The sequence below is a fragment of the Haemaphysalis longicornis genome, unplaced genomic scaffold, assembly GCF_048455015.1.
Source record: "Haemaphysalis longicornis isolate Haplotype H1 unplaced genomic scaffold, Haemaphysalis longicornis Haplotype H1 scaffold_10, whole genome shotgun sequence".
Taxonomy (NCBI): Eukaryota; Metazoa; Arthropoda; class Arachnida; order Ixodida; family Ixodidae; genus Haemaphysalis; species Haemaphysalis longicornis.
In genome coordinates, this window is record NW_027526204.1 from 150,076,609 (window position 1) to 150,094,817 (window position 18,209).

General features: G+C 43.8%; 2 protein-coding genes across 5 annotated transcripts in view; one reads left to right on the top strand and one right to left on the bottom strand.

The window, feature by feature from the left end:
- The window catches only part of LOC144159620 (uncharacterized), a 28,840-nt gene extending 24,107 nt beyond the window's left edge, over nt 1-4,733 (top strand). The window contains exons 5-6 of one of the 2 annotated variants that reach the window (XR_013320339.1): nt 3,261-3,339; nt 4,602-4,733. The gene's annotated coding sequence lies outside the window, so the exon portion shown is untranslated. The remainder of the gene's footprint in view (nt 1-3,260; nt 3,340-4,601) is intronic. The other variant, XR_013320341.1, reaches the window with a different exon arrangement.
- Nucleotides 1-18,209, bottom strand: part of LOC144159615 (uncharacterized) — a 164,646-nt gene that overhangs the window by 76,678 nt on the left and 69,759 nt on the right. For all 3 annotated transcript variants that reach the window (XR_013320336.1, XR_013320337.1, XM_077691204.1), the window contains 3 exons: nt 14,205-14,342; nt 14,084-14,146; nt 13,554-13,623 (listed from right to left, as the gene is read on the bottom strand). Coding sequence is in view for 1 of the 3 variants with exons in the window: in XM_077691204.1 (XP_077547330.1) it covers nt 13,554-13,623; nt 14,084-14,146; nt 14,205-14,342 (271 nt within the window). In the remaining 2 variants the exon portion in view is untranslated. The remainder of the gene's footprint in view (nt 1-13,553; nt 13,624-14,083; nt 14,147-14,204; nt 14,343-18,209) is intronic.

Here is an 18,209-nt window from a genome sequence, read left to right on the forward strand (position 1 = left end):
GTGTTGTTGGAGGGAGTCAGAAACCTTGTAGGACTCATAGCAAGAAACGGATTGCCAAATGTTGCAGACAGTGACCTCATTAGGAACTAGCCTTAAGGACAGTGCAAAGTGCACTTGGATAAGTTGACGCGAGAGAGAAAGTGCTCCTCGTGTGTTCTCGTCTGAAGGCCTGCAGGCTTCTCCTCGAATGTGAGACAAGCCACCAGGTGCATAGAAGACAGTCTGAAGGCCTGCAGGCTTCTCCTCGAATGTGAGACAAACCGCCAGTTGCATAGAAGACGGCATGAGAGCACGCCAAGCAGAATGTCGCGACAAATCGACATTGTTCGACACAAACAATTGCTTTCCACACGAACTTGTTGAGGCTGAAGTTATTGTCCAGACGGGCGAAACCTACGTCAGCATATTTTTCGTGGCATTGACAAAAAACAAATGTAAGTTCCATATTTGGTAGTATTTGGTACACCATATTCGGTAGTATTTATAAATCCCCTAGCTCGTGATTCTGTGATGTTTGTAGCGCACTGAATAATCTAGTACACTGCCCCACATTCGAGAACAAAAATGTAATGAGATATTAACATTAAAAGGTTAGCAAGCCCATCTTTCCATGTCTACAGTGGACTTTCAAGTGCTTGAAACCTTTCATTCCATATGTTTGCAGTGTTAGAGTTTCTACCTTACAGTAGTAATCAAGCGAAAACAATTTGAAACAAAAAAATTGTGGATCAGTTGAAATGAAATTTTGCGTCCACTTGCAGCATTTGTAATTGTGATGTCCTGGGGGCCACGTGATGCTATTTAAATTGTAACAATATTATAGTGCAATAGATAAGATGCTTACATATTAAACTTACCATTACTGAAACAAAAAAAACTTTATTTGCAGTTTGTTTAAATTCAATTCATGTGGAGACAATGGAAATACAAGTGTAGGTTGAAGAAAAGACGTTTCTTGCACTTCGCCTATATTCATGTAGAGAACCGAACTTCATGTGTAGGTTGTAGATGTTAAAAACAGTAATAATGGTATTAGTGAACGAAAAGATTGAGGGGTTGCCATACAATGGCAGCCCAGCAAATGTAAGAAAGGGTCTTGCATGCGATTTTGTGACGTGCTTTATAGTGCCGCAAGAGGATGAAATTGCTGAAAAACTGAAGTCACCATGAAGTTCTGTTGGCCTTAAATTTTTAAAATTTACCACCATACTTGTATTGTTTGATTTGTTTGTAACTGTTGATGTGTCCAAACTCTTGTGATGGCTTTATCCATTATTCCGTAAAAGTCTGTATTAAGAGTACTTGGACTGTTCGTACTTCTTTTGTACCAGGCTGAAATCATCATCACTACTGTGGTGTGTTGTGACAAGGTTATATAGCATTAAAAAAATTAGGAACGACACCTGAGTGTCCCATCAACGAGAGCAACTATGACATTGCTTGTCCCAGCCTTCATCCTCAGGCACCAAACAGATTCTCGCTAGGATTTGTTCTTGTGCAAAGGAAGCAGACGTTTTTCTAAAACCTGCAAAGCCTGACTTCAAACAAAGGACAATGGCTTCCAGACGATTCCCTCAATCCCTGTGTACGTTACTGAGCATCTACCACAGGAAAACAAAAGCCTCTAGATGGTATTCACATAAAAGTTTAGCAATGGATTTCTTAATTTGGCAACACTGAAAACCGCGATGACCGTGCCCGCCGTGTCTGTGCATGCATCCGCATCTCTAAGGGGAAAATAAACAGGCCCCGGCGTCCGGCATCTGCGCAGTTACTACACGATTCTTGGCAGTGGCGTTAGTCAACATATGAATAATTGCAGTGGCATTGTGTGGTGATGTTCTACTTGCTGTAAAGAACTCCGCATCCCCACTGAAGCATGGAGCCGCAGTTGTGATAGAAGCGGTGTGACGCACAAAATGCCTACGCTGCAGCGCAGTTGGCTGCAAGGTATGGACACGTGCGCCCGAACCTTGCACACGGCAAAGTCGTTCAGTACAAAAACCAAATTATGCTTCCGAAGAAATTGTGAATGTTTACGACGGCAGATACGGCAGCAGCATAGCAATGTACGCTTTTTTAGCTGAGAAACTAGAAACTTTCGTCCGCTTGCCAATAGATTGGCAAGCGGACGAAAGGGAAGGTGATTGCTGAAAGATGAGCAATCAGTGGCCAATACCAAAACACAGCAGCTGGCAATCACTTCACTCGTGCCTTGCCACAGGTAGGCTGTATAGGGCGCTGCATGAAACAGTAGTTAAAGGGAAACTAAAGGCTTAATAAAATTTTGTTTTAACTGAAAGATGATATGTTTCATAGATCTTGCGGCTTTTGTTCAATCAGCAACGATGCATTATTTGCTGAGAAATGAGCAAACAAAGCTGGCATTTCTGTCACCCACTTCCCTTTCATTTTTTCGTGACGGAACCATTGCATCACAAACTAGGAGCGAGGTACCGGTGCGGCTAGGCACTCTCACACTGCCGCGGTAGCTTATACGTCTGCAAGCCATGGCTGCCGCTGACGTTTCGTATGGCCGAGGGTGCTGGCTAGGTCTTTTCCAATATGTCCCTGGTAGAACGAGGAATGCTTCTTGACATACCAGGGGTGCCCATGCCGACAACACTGCCTCAGCAGCTGCCCAAGGCAGCGTTTCACGTATCACCTGAGTGGTGATACACATGTAAAACTGGTTCAGCGCTGAGCTTCGACGCCGTTCTAGCGAGCTCCCATGCTGGTGCTTTCTGGGAGTGGTAAAAAATGTGTCACTGAAATGCTATCAGTTTTGACCACGCTCTACGCTTTCAGCAGTCGTTCAATACGTTGACAGTGAAGGGGTCTTTTTGTATGCTCCTTGAATAAACCGCCGGCCACATATTACGGCCTGCCAACATTACAATTGAGTAGTCCTGCCTAGGGAGCCTACATGCCGCCGTCTTTTAGGGTGGTGTCAGCCTTTGTCGCACCGCTCGCCGCAGCCCGCCAACACAGTGTTGCCCGTCCAGGTATCCATGGCAACGGGCGACGAGAGCGCCATGTTGGTCCCCGGCCAGTCGTTCCTGCTGCGCCGTGCACGTTGGTGCGGGTGTGGAAGCTGTGCTATGCGCTGCTATTAACCAAAGCGCTCTTAAGCCAGCCTCTGCCATGACACCATCCTCGCGCTAACTGCCTACTTTGGAAGCAGAAATGCCAGGCTGTTGCGTGCCGCAAAGCACAAACCATTGCAGACAGGGCGTACAAATTTTCCGCTTCCCCACCAGCCCTAACCGGCGCAAACGTTGGATTGCGTAAGTGAAGCGAGATTGCTGGGAGCCCACCACTGCGTCCCGTGTTTGTGAGGTGAGTACTGGAATGATTGCACGCAGCTCTTTAGCGTGCGTTTAGTGCGCCTGTTTCTTGCCCTCTGCCAGTTTAACGTTGATTTTGTTGTGCACCGACGTGCAACGGGTGACAGTCGCTGATTGCGAATTGTCAGCGCTAGCTAGCTCCACAGTATTCAGCAGCGTTGCGTTACTACGCTTTGGTCGTGCGGTTGACATTACGGAATGTCTGTGAATGGCGATTCCAGCCCTTGGAACTATATATGCTCCTAACTTTGCACGGTCTGTGCCCGGTATAATCGTGCCGTGTTTACAACAGAGCGTTCATAGGGAATCGCTTTTTTCGGGATCCGGATATTTTGGTGCACGAACATCGTCACCGAATGGTGCAGGCATTTTTTCTTGCTCATGTTTATATATTGGTTAGACTACGGTTTTAATGTTTGAGAGCTGTGTGTAACAAATATAAGCACAGGTGTTGCTTCGGTGCCTAAACCAAATAGATGTAAAACCAATGGAATGACTGTGAACAAATAACACTTGAATGTTTTTGTCTGGCTAGCTTAATTATTTATATGGACGGTTCTATTCATTGATTTACTCGTTTATGATAATGGACAATTCATCAAGCGGTATTGATGGTCCGATCTTACGGCTGAAATCGTACCTCCGAAAAGGCTAAAACAACATGACTGGAGTGAGCATGAAACCTAGTGTAGTTATAAGCTTATGCCGTAACTTGAATAAAGCCTTTTGGCTTCAGCTTATGGGATTTCATAGAACGCTGGAACAGGCTGCTGCATTTATTCCATTCCGACCTCCCCCCCCTCCCCCCCCCAAAAGAGGAAAAAAGAAAACGGAGTGATGTACCTTGGTACCGTGTGGATTCTGTTTCTGGGTTCTGTTATTTCCTCAACGTTTATTGGGTTTTGTGTCGATCGTGCTTGTAAACAACTTGTGATCACAATTATCAAATAGCTCTGATGGATACAGAAAAATATATGCCTTTTCTGCTGTAGGTTCTCCTGAGCATATAAAATCTCTCTCTCTCTCTCGCTTTCCAGAGAAGCCAGTTGTTGGCTTATAACTCAAATATGCCCGTGCAGAGTGTGCGCTGCGTCAGATTTTTTTTGCCTTTTCCTTTTATTTTATAACAGCCCAGAAACAGTATTTCATATAGTGATCTCAGTATCATTGTAATGCTGGTCGAGCAAATGTATATGGACTACGTGCATGGCTGTGGTGCTGTGTCTGACTTTTCGTGTTGTTGCTCTATTCTAGGCACATTTCGAGGACACAAGCTTCGAGCAAAGCAGGCAGGATGGCAGGCTTTTACTGTATGCCTTGTAGGGGGCACGGACCCCAGTCAAGCCTGTTTTGGGCTTTTTGTCCGTGCCCCTAAACATCCTAGGATGTTTGAATAAAGTGATTTGATTTGATATTCGGTGCGCTGTCCCAGTTATTTTATTTACGCAACATTGCAGGCATGAAGCTCAATGTGGTAGAAATATGTTCTTGACAATAAAAAAAGATGGATATCAAGCTTAACACCAAAGATATAGTTACAAGGGGTACAAAAAGGATATCACAGTAAAACAAAATTCAGGGGAAAAGAAAAAAAAGGTGGGCGTAACATTAGAAGTAACCAAACATAGAAAAAATGAGAACAAGAGGATAAACAGCAAAAACATTGTGACATGGGGGTAAAAAATGCGCGTCAATAAAAGCTGGTCTGGAACAACTGGTTTGTTCCTTGTTCTCCCATTTTTTTCGTTTCGGCCTAATTTACAGGTTTGAAGCGGGCGCGGATTTGCGATATCTGATTGAGTGTCCGTACCATTTTTTGTGAAAGCCCACCACCTGTGATGTATAATAGCAGTCTATTGTCCAGATTTGCTCGCAGGAAGTAAACTTCCTGGAGAGAATTTTACTACGCACAGAAGCACTGTGTAGGGTATAAGACACCGAGGAACAGGGCGCCGCATTTACGCGACATGCAAAAAACATTGCGAGCTACACGGTTATTTGATCTGGCTTCCCCGCGAATACAGGAGCCGTCATCTAAAATAGCACAGCCTCGTGCCCTGCCCGAGAACGCCTTTAACGTGTTTGCATTGATGGGATGACTTTGGTTCAGGAATGTCGCACAGGCATAAAATAAGGTTCACAGGGATGTCGCGGTTCTCCCCATCACAAATATATGCTCCCTAAAAGCCATCATGACCCGTCCAATGCGGCGGGTGCACTGCGAGAAACGAGCTGTTTTCACAGTATTTCGCAAGAACTCAAGTCAGCGAACACGTTCTTTCGGTTTTAGAAAATGGCGGCAAACCTCAGATTACAATCCTCCAGCTTCCCAATCTTTCTGTATAAATAAACCATCCAATTCGTGTTGAAGCCCTCTGAACCCGCACTGCCTCAGTGTAAACGCGCGGATGCTGGGGAACAATATAACGGCCCGTCAAGTTTAGCGGCCGCCAGAGCTGGTGGTAGGCAACCATGGTCAAAGATGTCACCACCCTAAAAGACGGCGGCATGTAGGCTCCCTAGTCCTGCCCGGCTCCCCCCGGGCCCAAACGAGCTATGCAGTGTTTACTAATTATCAACAGCGGCGTGCAGTGAATGGTTGATCACAAGGTAATGACCTTTCATGGGCGATGCATTCTAACTAAGCTCGGCATGCGTTACCGATAGCAACAATGGTGCATGAAGGAAGATTAGAAGCTCAAGCAGGTCGCTTATACTTCTTGTTTCCTTTACCGCTTCCTGCCAGTGTCATTGCTTGCCGAAGATCGAGCATTCACCATCATAGATTATCAACTTCTCTAATTGCGCACATCTTTTCCGAAACGAAACTAAAAGCATGGTGGCTGGCTCTGGCATTTTCAGCCTTATTGAACAACTGCTAGTAGTGAGAATGGTGTGTTTAGATTCCTGGCACTGTAATCTATTACTACCAGCCAACTTGTTTTTACTCTTTACTGTCCCGTTACCGTCGAGGTTTACCGTCGAGGTTTGAGCACGCAGGGACGGCCCCATGCATGCACCACTATGATCGAGCCCGCACATCCCCATTGCTCAGGCAACACACATTGTTGCCAGCATGCATGCCACGCGAGTGAATCCAACCTATTCACGAAGCACTCACTAAAAAAACTGGCAGTTCCTGTGTACTGATGACTGCATAATGAAAGTATGGAGGGCGACTGTTAGCAACGTCTCAAGGATTCGCAACAAAAAAGGCCTCGCCATCTTCACTTGTCTATGCTAACAAATTACCCATCACATGCCACCATATCTTAAATTAGCACGCGGGAACTACCACATTTGATTTTTAACTGTCAACCCACTATACAATTCAATGCACCCAGTTTCTGAAAACATGATAAATTTCGCTCTGTTCTGTTGTTTGCTGGTAACCTTTTTCTATTTGCATTTGCGAAAGTTGGCTTAATGACTCTGAAAAAAATTTTAATCGTCTTCCATCATACTAGTGTCACCATGCAACATCAAGCCATGGTGGTTCGGCTACAATAATTTTTAACAGCAGAGCTGTTAAGGCCAACACAAATCCATCCGGCGGAGGCAGAAAACCCTGAGCGCGTGCCTCATAATGACTACCCGACATACCCGGCTCAATCTGCCTGGCACGACCAATCCACAGTGGCTTTAGCAAAAAAATACTGAGCGCACGAGCGCGCTTTACGGCTACCACCCTGTATTGTCCAGGCTTGCGTGTGGGCTTACGCCATACAAGGAGCTCCCACCTTGCCAACATCATCGTGTAGCAGCCAGCATGCCATGAATCCGCTGTGCCAAAGGCGATGACGATGAATCTGCCAAGCCATCCCTTCACAATTCACACATGGAAGCGGCCATTGGACCAGCTGAAGTGGAGGTCTACAGAGGTGAGAACGCGTTACAAGAGGATTTGCCCTACGTGACTGTACTGTCGGAAGACGACAACGAAACAGATCACAATGATTGCTACTAAATAAAACACTGTACTTTATGTTCTTTGATTTACAGGTGCCATCCAAAACAGCTTTACATTACTGGGGTCCAGCTGCTTCCTCTCCCCTGTGATCCATTGCCAGTGTAGGGAGAAGTTAGGCCAACCCCAGCTCTGCTGTTTCTCCAGCCTTGCACCAAAAGTCGAAGCTGTGCCAACTTTCCTCCAAAATCAGCTGCAAAAGTATTATGACCTTTCCTTAGCTGTAGCTGATTGTGAATCAGTATGGTTTGAAGTTGACAAGTGTAGTTGGATCTCTGATGGCAAAAACACCATATTCGGTAGTAATTATAAATCTCCTAACTCCTCATTGTGTGGTTTATGTTGCGAATTGAATTGTATTACACTGTGCCACATCCGAAAAAAAATTCAGGGTAACCTAACTCCAACAGATCTGCTTGCAACAGATATTTGGATACAACATACCGATTTGCAGTGTTTCATTTGTGTTCCTATCTATGCCATTCAATAAACATCTTTGACTGCACATTCTGTTACTACATACATTCGGATATAATAGAGTGGGTTTAAGGGTTTGGAAGTCCATTTTTGCACCTCTACAGAAGCCCTTCATTTCATATGTTTGCCGTGTTCTTGTGTTTTACAGAATTTGTGTCTCTATTTTAAAATGGCGATTAAATGAAAACAGTTTGAAACTAAAATCATTGTTAATTAGTAGAAGGAAAACTTTTTGCTTGCCAACAATTGTTAATATTAAATGCATGCAGTCATGCACATGCGATACACACAAGTGTGATATCCTCGTAGTGAAGTGATAGGATTTAAAATTTCACATTGTTAGTGCAACAGATCAGATGAAATGTAAGCCCCCATAAATTAAAGAGGGCTAAATCTCCGGGCTTCGCGACAAGACCTTTACTTGCACTTCGCATACATTCATGTGGAAACAATCCAAATGCGAGTGCAATTTGAACAAGTGAAAGGGTAGTAATAAAAATCCCGCACCCCTCCGTTGAGCGACAGCGACGGTTGAACGCGAAGCTTTCCCGTGATGGATTCTTTGGTTAGCCAATCCCACACTGCAAGTATGCACTACTCTGTAGGCACGCACCACTTTTCTACAATTCCCACAGCAACTCTCGGGTGTTCACTCCGTAGGCTTAATGTTTAGGTAAGGAGTGTACGGCGTGAATCAGTACCTGCTGCTTGGCATTCACTTCGACCATGTCGAAATGGAGCAATCACATAGACGCCAGCTTCATAACATGAAGGGCCGAGGTCCGGTTCCGGCCACGGTAAGAGTTTTCTCTTTCGATTCACCCACGATCATTCATCATCATTGTCAGAGAAAATTGGCTTTTCTGCAGGGCGTGTTGATGTACAACGGCATCAGTGAGGACACGAAAGCTTCGCTTTAATATTACGAGCGAGTAAAATGATTAACAGGTTGCCATACTACAGGAGCACAGAAAATGTAAGAAGGCTGATGCATGTGATTTTGTGACGTGCTTCATAGCATCACGAGGACGAAACAGCTCATCCAAAAGGTTAGTTGGCCTTAAATACCGATCTGTTTCAGTTGTAACTAAATGCTAAAAAATGACTGGCATACTTTTAATGTGTATGTTTTGCTTCTAGTAGTTAAAAAGTTCGAACTTTTGTTATAACAAACTCCACCCATGATTGCACCAAAGTCTGCAGTAGCAGTATTTGGACTGTTCATACTTCTTTTACAGCAGACTGAAATAATGACCACCATCATGGTTAGTTGTAATAAGGCTATACTGTATTTTTGTAATGGGACACATTAAAGATAACATCAACACGAATTGCTCAGCCCAGGACTGAATATTTAAATTGTGTAAAAGGGCATGGCTTTGACCTGTAAGTCAACTCACTTCCTTGTAACACGCTTGATAGGTCACGAACCGTAATTGATCACGCGTTTACCTATCTTTTGAACCACCGGACGCTTTCACCATATGTTTCAACATCACCAACCATCATCTAATTGCGTTTTGGTTCCAGTGTTTTCAACTTACAAGAAATCTGACATAATTGAAATCTCTGCTCGATAAGAATCACTTTTTGGAACAAATGGTTAACGCAAACTGGCCCTCGTTATACTCTTGCAAAGGTGCTGTATTCTCAGGCTACACCTTCTACAATAATAAGAAAGTGGTTAGCAGATTTAATGACAGTATCCTGCAAAAAAATATTGCTAGCAGAATGCCCATGACTAATAACAAATCTACTTAAACGCTTACAAAAAAGGACAAGCTGAACCAAAAGCATAAAAGCAACCTTTTAATACTGCTTTAGAAGCGCGTTTATTGCTTTAGAAGCATGCTCTCTCTTTTACTGCAAAACGGAGCTGGTAGAAACACTGCCAAGCAATAGAGTTGGATCAATTTCGAAATAAAAACACCAACCACAATAGCATTTCTGGAATACATGAAGAAGACAATGTTTTGAATGAACTTGTTGACATAAACAACACTTTCAGCTCTCACTTCTCGAAGTGCTATATCTGCCATGCAGCACCCAAATAACCTGTGACACATGGCACAATGTTTTTTTCCCCCTACAACCCCTGAGAAAGTATGGACGGCTATTCCTAATCTCATAACTACCAGTCTGGGAATCGATAACATTCATGCCAGCTGCATCAAAGAAATGCTCAAGCAATATCGGATTTATATTCTTTCATTCTCAACTTATCTTCTGAGCTGGAGAATTTCCTTGGGGACTGAAAAGCAATAAAATCTGGCCTATTATTTGGAAAAAACCCAATTGAAATGAAGCTATCTAAATATTCCTAAAAAGTTTAATTTACTCACCCCAGGACAGTTGGTTTAATCACTCTAAGGAAAAATTTAGAAATGAAGTTGACGATGAAATATGTAGGATCTGTTTTCATTCATTTTACAAAGGCATTTGAGTCTATTAATCATATGTTATTTAAAACACTTTCTTTGTATGGTGTAGGACAAACTTCAAAGTTAATCTAAACCCATTGAACCTATAGCAAATTGGATGTAAATTCTATCACATCAAAGTCCCACAAATTTATATCAACGACCTTCAGCTTGTCTGAGTTCATCAGCTGATTGGATTTTGTATCCTGACAATATGCCCGTCTTTACTTCAAACAAACACATTAGCCCACTAACCAAACAATAAAATAGTGAGCTAAAGAAGTTGTTACATGTTACCATAACACTAGGTAACTGATCCTTCCAGGTAAAGTTTATGACTTTTAGCACAAAACCAAGGGAAACAAGCACTGTTCTGCCAAAGGGAAAAAAAGTTCTGTTCTGCACAAAGGTATATTATTTCTCATGCTATTTTTCAAAGTAGTTACTGTGCGTTCATAGGTGTTGAACTATATATCTTCCTCAAATATGACATTCCATCAATTCATTATCCAGAAGGACTGATCAAGGCATCAGAATACTGTTAAAAGCATGTTCATATTTCAGTATGTCTACACTAATTAACCATTAACCTCGAGTCACAAACTATTGTATGTCGTCCTGGGTCTCACTTTGGTCTCACTGCACCATGTATGTATCATTACCCGCAGCCCTTTATTGCTCATGTTACACCTCTTTATGAAGAGCTAAATTTTTTGCGGTTATCCAAACTCCTAAATTATAACCTTGGAATTATGGCTTATCATACTGTTACATAGCAAATAGGCAGGCAAATGTGCATACATAGTTACGTAGTCATGTTACATAAGTTACATAGTTATGTTACAAGTCACGTGCATACATCATCCATTTAAAAATTATTTACCACAATGTCAGTAGCAGTAAATCGCAGCTCAGAGGTATAGGTTGACTGCGTACAAAACCTACATCAGTGCTCCCTCGACGACAGTTGGCTGTAGATGGTAGCTATGCTGGACCACACTGATGCAGCATGTACCCACTTAGGTTGCCTTCTTGGCATCGGGGTCTTCGCCTTCTACTGACCTGGGTCATGACAGCAGCGATCTCCTTTCTATTCAACACTGCCCCATGGCTATACTATATAACCTCGGCCGTACATATATTACAGGCAGGATGTCCCTTTCATCCCAAATAAAGCACCTTTCGCATTTGAAAACTTATTCCCTAAAATATATTCAAAGTAGGGAAGGCTGTTGAATTCATACAAGCTAAACTTTGAAACGAGTTACCGCTATCAATCAAACCAGCCCTGTCACTTTTAAGCTTGAAGTGTGTACTTCGTTCTTATTGTGCACATTACTGCTCGGCACCGCTCCACATGTATTTTTCCCAGAACAAATATTTTCTATTTACCGTATCACCCAGTCCTTACTCTAAGTGATGCTGTTAGCTAAATGTTTCCTTCAAAGCAAACCTTCAGTGTCTGCACCGATGCCATCGTACACCAATACACCCCACAGGAAAGCCAACTTTCATTGAAGAAGATGAATGATCATGGGTGAAGTGAAAGAAAAAAAGGCTCCTTACAGAAGGGACATCAAGGCCTATGTTTTGAAAACGCCTGAGTGTCTCACAGAAGAGGCGATTGTTGCATGCATACGTACTGCAGACACCAGTGACAGTGACGGCTGACAACGAGAGTGCGTGCCGTACACAGGTAGTGTCTTCGCAGGTGTCCTGATGCATAATAACGAAGTGGCCTGACTGTTTCCTCCAAAGACCTTATGCTCATCATGGTAAAGCACCTATAGATGCTCTTGAAAAAGATGTGCACCAGCTTCGCGTGCAGCAAACAAAACTGACCATGGCATATTTTTTGCAAATAAGTAGTAGTACGACCTTGATTGCATACGAATAAAATGTTTTCGGCTTTGTTTTGCTTTATTTTATTTTTTGCTACCCACTTTTAAAAATGATCGGTTATAACAATGGAATTTCCTTGGCACTTGGGTATTGTTACAAGTGGACTAGACTGCACTCTTGTTGAAATCTAGAAAATTTTATTTGAATCTGATTTGATTTAAATCCCAAGCACTTCTGCAGGCTTAGTGCTTGGGCTTTCTTTATTGATGTCAGCCTGTTTTGCTCTTAACCTTGAAACAGCTTGAGCACTTCCTTTGGTCTCCTCGATTTGGCTACACTTTCTGCACCGGTTGAGGCGGTGCAGCACTCTCGCACTCGATTTACCAGTGCAGCTAGCGCCACTTGCACTTCGGCCTTCAATTTGACGCTGTGCTGCACGAGTTCTTCTATACTTCTGCACTAGCCTCTGTGCGAGTTCTCGTCTCGTGCAAGGTGCAGCGTGCTTTGGCGCGTTTTTGGGCGCGCATCGTAGCAGACCTATAGCAGACGGCTACAGCATAATACTTGTGTCAGTAAACGGAGTAGAAACGACAGCATTTCCCGTTTTAGACGAGAATGGTCATCACGTGCAACAAGATAGTGTATTTGTGTACGAAACACAAGGTGAGTGCAGGGTGATGCCATTTCGAGAAAAAAAAAACGAGCTCACAAACACGGACCGCAGCAGACGACGTTTGTGCACTTTTGCCCTCTATTCAGCCGCTGCACGGAAAGCGCTAGTGTACGGCTGCACTCGCACTGAAAGAACTGGCACTGCACTTGCACGGCACTTTTGTGAACTAGTGCAGAAAGTGTAGCCAAATCGAGACCACTTATTACCCTTCCTTCAGTGCTGTTGAGTAGGCCATGTTCACACACTCACAAATTTTAAAGCCGACCAATGCTTGGCCACTTCAAAGCTGAAAGGGTGCTGGCTGCAGGAAATCAAGTTCAGTTTCGATGTGCAAATTGAGTGTTTAGTTGGCAGGCTTCCCTGGGAATTTGTGCGTAACTTCCTACTCTACAAAGGCAACACCAAGTGGTTAAAAAAAAGGCTGCCAAGAGCATCTGTTGCCCCCTGTGTACACAAGGTTTCCTACATGCTAGAGAAGGTGGCAAAATGTGCCGGCATCAGAGATGCCGGCACATTTCTAAATTTTTGTAAATTTCTAAATTTCTGAGTTCTAAATTTCTGTAAATGTGAATGGATGAAACTTTATGCCAATTTTTTTTGTAAAATTCCAGCTGTGATATTACTGACATCTACATTAGGTGTAGGTTTATTTATTGCATCAAAAGTACCGCGATATGTTTTGTATTTTCATTTGTAGCGGACCACACTCATCTAAACTCGCTCCATCAGATGTATCACACTTCTTTAACCGAATTTTTGTTTTAATTCTCGGCTCTGCACAGTGCTTATATTCTACAAGCAACAACACTGCAAGCATTGCAACCCACCCTGTGTTGCCAGAACGTGGGGGGCAGGAGCAGGTATGAGGACCACCTTGAGCTTTGTCCCCATCCCGAACTGAAAAAAAAAGTCAGTGAACCTAAATGCAGTCAATGTTGCACAATAACCAGACAGACTTATTTTCATGCTTGGAAGTAGGGTTACATGAATCGCCAAACTGAGAAAATAGTTCCATGTCCTGAGCAGCCTTGACTGAAACATGAAGGCTTTTAAACGCTTCACCTGAATCTTTTTGGGATCAAAGGTTAGTTGCCCAGAATCCAGTGCTGGCTTTGCAAAAGCTTGCAGCTGTGAATGAGGAGCTCCTATCTGACTCACATCATTCCCCAGACATGCTATCGGCACCATGCTTGGTGCAATTTGTATTCCGCAAAGAAAAATATCATGGCTTCAGGACATCACCATGCAGAGTCAGAAGAAAAGGCGCCAAAAAACTATACACAAATTTGTTTTTTTTACCTTGTTCACCACTACATACTAGAATGCTCATACAAGAACAAGAAACATGGCCTCTAACCTGGAAATTTCTTTTTTGTTTGGGAGCCTCTGCTGATCACAAAGGTAACACCGCATTGGACACCTGAAAATAAATTTAGTTTGAAATACAAACTAGCAGTTACATCAAATAAGGCCGGTACCTATGGCACAGGTAGTAATGCTGGCTTGTGTCTGGCTGCAGGATACATCCCGGCTGGAGGCTGCATCTACAGACATTGCTGCAACGCAGCCCTCGGCAATAGATGGTGCACGTGGTATGTTTGATGTCAGCGCGTCTTCTGGAAGTGGAAAACAACCACCAGCGACTATTTAGGCACGCAAACACCAAAACATCCGGTCATAAAGCTACAGGCTACAGCTACCGTCAAATACTGAGGAAGCGCCCCCCAAAAAACTTGTAGATAATTGGTCTAGAGATATGGAGGGGACCCTTATTTGGATCGGGCCCCAAATTCAAAATGGCAGCACAAAATGGCGGCGATCGCGAGAAAAGCACTGTAGCCTTCATTACGGAAAATGTTTGTTTATGATACTTCGTCAGTGCTAAAAACGTAAATTCTGAGATTCACTTAATACCCCTGCCACACGGCCGATCTAATGACATTTACAGCAAATGTCATTCGCTCTAAATGTCATTAGTTCGGTGCTACACGAGAATACCGAATGACATTTAGCGGCTAACTGAGGTCCCGGACCTCAGTTAGTGGCCAAATAAGTAGCCTCGACAGCAGTTCCGCGTCCCTAGAAAGGAAAATTCAGTAACAAACCAAAGAACACTGTTTCTAAAAACTGTCAGTAAGCTTATATTTTCTTCTTTGTATTATTGTTCAAATAAAGAAAGACAATTCAAGTACTAACAAAAAAGAAAATCTCGTCTCCAATGTGCGTGCTACCCTAAACCAGATTTGTTGCAGACTTGTCTCAGCTTGTGATGTCTACTGATGTCACCTAAATCGGTGGTTTTCTTGTTTTTATTTTAAAAATATTTCTTTGTTACGTTTTTAAAAAAAATAGTACGCGTGAAAACATTCCAGACGCACTTGAAATGTAATTTTGTGGTTTTGCGAGCTCGCTAATCGTCACTGCTATCACAATCAAATGACATTTGTTCCGCCGTGTAGACCCGCACGGCCGAGCCGAATGTCATTTACAGCTAATGTCATTCAGTTTGAATGACATTACATTTGCCGTGTGACGGGTATAAATCGCTTTGAAATCTGCAAAACGATTTTTCCGAACCTGATCCAAAAATGCAGCTCGTCATGGCCCTCGGGAACAACGCCACCGATGCCTGACAGCCGTTCATGGAGATCAACCTCCTCGCACCTGTCAAGCGCGTTTGTGATGCCACACCCTCTAAAAGAACGTGTTACAGTTTCTCCGGGACAAAAGACCACGCCTCAGCTACGAAGTCAAGAACATCCTGCCTCGATGGCTTCCGCAGGTTGCCTTGCAGTGTTTTCTCTCCCTTTCGCATAAAAGCCTCCCAGGTCCTGCGAAGACAAGCCTTCAATGGCTTGTTCCAGAACACGTCCGCAGGTTGGAGCAGACTGGTGCAGCCGGTACTCGCAACTCGTATCGTACTGGCTGCGACAAGGTCATTGGTCTGATTCATGGGCATGCCAATACGAACCATTGTCTGGTCCATGTTTGAAATGTAGTGCAAGATGTAATCGTGACAGCTTCGCAGTGAGCCAGCTGCAGAGTGAAATGCTCGCAGGGCATCAGCACAATCTTCGGGCAATTTTTGACTGTTAGTTGCCTGTCGCATGGATACTCCTAACCGTTGCTTCCATCTCTTCAGGTACTGGCTAGATGCCTTGAAGTTACCCAGCTGCAGCTTGTTAGCGACATTGAGAGCTTGCTCGGACAACAGTCGATTGCTCACCGCACATCCACAGTTCCTTTCGCGCTCAAAAAACTTGTACAAAGTGTCATTGAGTTCTTCACTGAAGATGGGGAGGCAACGCTGCTCAATTTGTTATGAACCTTTGATTTCCCGAAGTTTTGTTGCAGCAAAACTTCGTACTTTTTATCTCACTCCCGTACCTTTTTACGGTCTAACTTGAACACGCAATAGGTGAGGTGCACGTTCCGGCCATTTTTCCGATGCCAGTCCAATACTTCGAGCTGTCTTTTTACCGTGTATAAATGCACAGCGGACAAAGGCAACCACTCCCGAGTAAATGGCGGCAATGGCTGGTAATGTGCTCTCGTAGCAGCGACATGGACTGGATTGGGTTCAACATCGGCTTTAAACACTGTGGCATCCAAAAGCCCAGAAAAAAAAATGCTTTCAGAATGGCGGGAAGTGGGAGGGGACGCTTGCTGGCCGTGTACAGAAATGCGAAATTCCCGGAAAATGCTGGGGGGCGCTTGGATGGGTGGGGGCACTTGATCGGTGTTTTACGGTAGTCTCACTTCTGCCAGATAATGGCATGCAGACCTTTTGGCCACCAGACATGCCTTCTGCAAGCAGATGGTTAAAGAGCCATTTTGTTATTAACCAAAACTGGGGGAACAAGGACCGTGCATTCATTTTTTTCAGTTCCTTTTGTGCTAGCCGAGATTGCAGCAGGTGCCACACTATGACTCTGCATGTGCCGTACACGTTTTCTGTTCAAGGTTTCTCGCCGTCATAGTCCCACAAGCTCTTTTGCTGAAATGATTATAAACACTGCAGTGTCGAAGTAATAAACGTGCAGAGTTCACAAATCCTATTTTCCTAAAATGCAGACCCTTTACTTTTATGTGAAGCCCCTTTTGGCCACTAACCTCCACTGTAAAGGCCTCCTGAAATTAAGGAGATCAAATACACGTCATAACAGTTGCAGTGTGCTTCCAGGAAAATGTGCAACAGAAACACATAACACTCACAGAAATGATGGAGACCATTATTTGTTGATTATCGTGCTTTAAGAGTGATACTTCCAAAGCTTGCATCCTCTCAAACTACAATACAAGCTCCTACGCAGTCCTCAAGTTCGATGCTGGAAAGGACATTTTGGACTGTTTGTGGCAATGTTTAGGCATCACTTATTGCTGCCGCACTGGTGCTTCATCCACACCATCCTATCCCATGGCTGGCTTTTGTTGCAACTTTTGCTGGCTAGAATGGATCTAGGCCGTGCAGAACAGCTCGTCACTGTCGTTGCCGAGATTGAAGGCAGCGCTCATTTCAATCGTGCAGGCCAGAACAAGGTTCCAGAGCATTCTTAACTGGGCCCCGAGCAAGTCCACCTTCTGTTCTCAGCTGGTGACACATTTAAAGGGGCTAGGAAGAAAAAAAAAACAATATGAGTTTGGTTCATAAAGAGACTGCTTTCTCCCATTAGCGACGATACCGGTCACAAACTTCAAACAAACAATGGAGATATTAGGGAAAACATATGGACTAGTGCTGACTTCCCAGACGCTTTCCCCTGATTTATGAGTCACATAATGTTGCTATTGCGATCGGCAGCCATCAGCCCAGGCGACTACCAAGAAACATGGCTGCGCGATTGTAGTTTGGCCTTGTGTTCCGTTCGGTTGCATCACTTGAGCACTAACATGAAGTTAACACAGTGGTCGCGACATTTACTAGTGCTAATATGAAGCCACTCCTTATAATGTCACTCCAGCGTGGAATTCGAAAGTTTTCGATTATTTGGTCTTTTCAGTAAAATAACTTCTTTCAATCTCGAATGGAGCTGAGCCACATACCAAGGCAGTACACACTAGCAAGGCGTAGTACTGAGCAAGGTTTACTGGACTACTACTGTGACCCTGCTGTAGAGCGCTCTAAACACGAGATTCGGGCAGAGGTACTATCGGCGTCAAATGAAACGCGAACACGAAAATATGAATCCGAACACACAAATAGAGCGATTTCTTTCCGTGCAAGCCAAAATGAAGTGTGGCTTAGTTACAAAAACAAAGTCGGGAAATGTGGATTTCCAAATATACTAAGAGCGTGCCATTATATGAACTCAACGAACATTATTTCTCAATTTTGAACGTTCCGGTTTATATTTTCGTGTTCGCGTTCCATTTGACGCCGATAGTACATGCTTTTCCCGTTTCCAAGCTAGACTTCGAGAAGAGGTCGCTCGAACAATTGTTCTGAAATAAGCTAGCTTTCCAGCATGGCTGTTTCACACTGC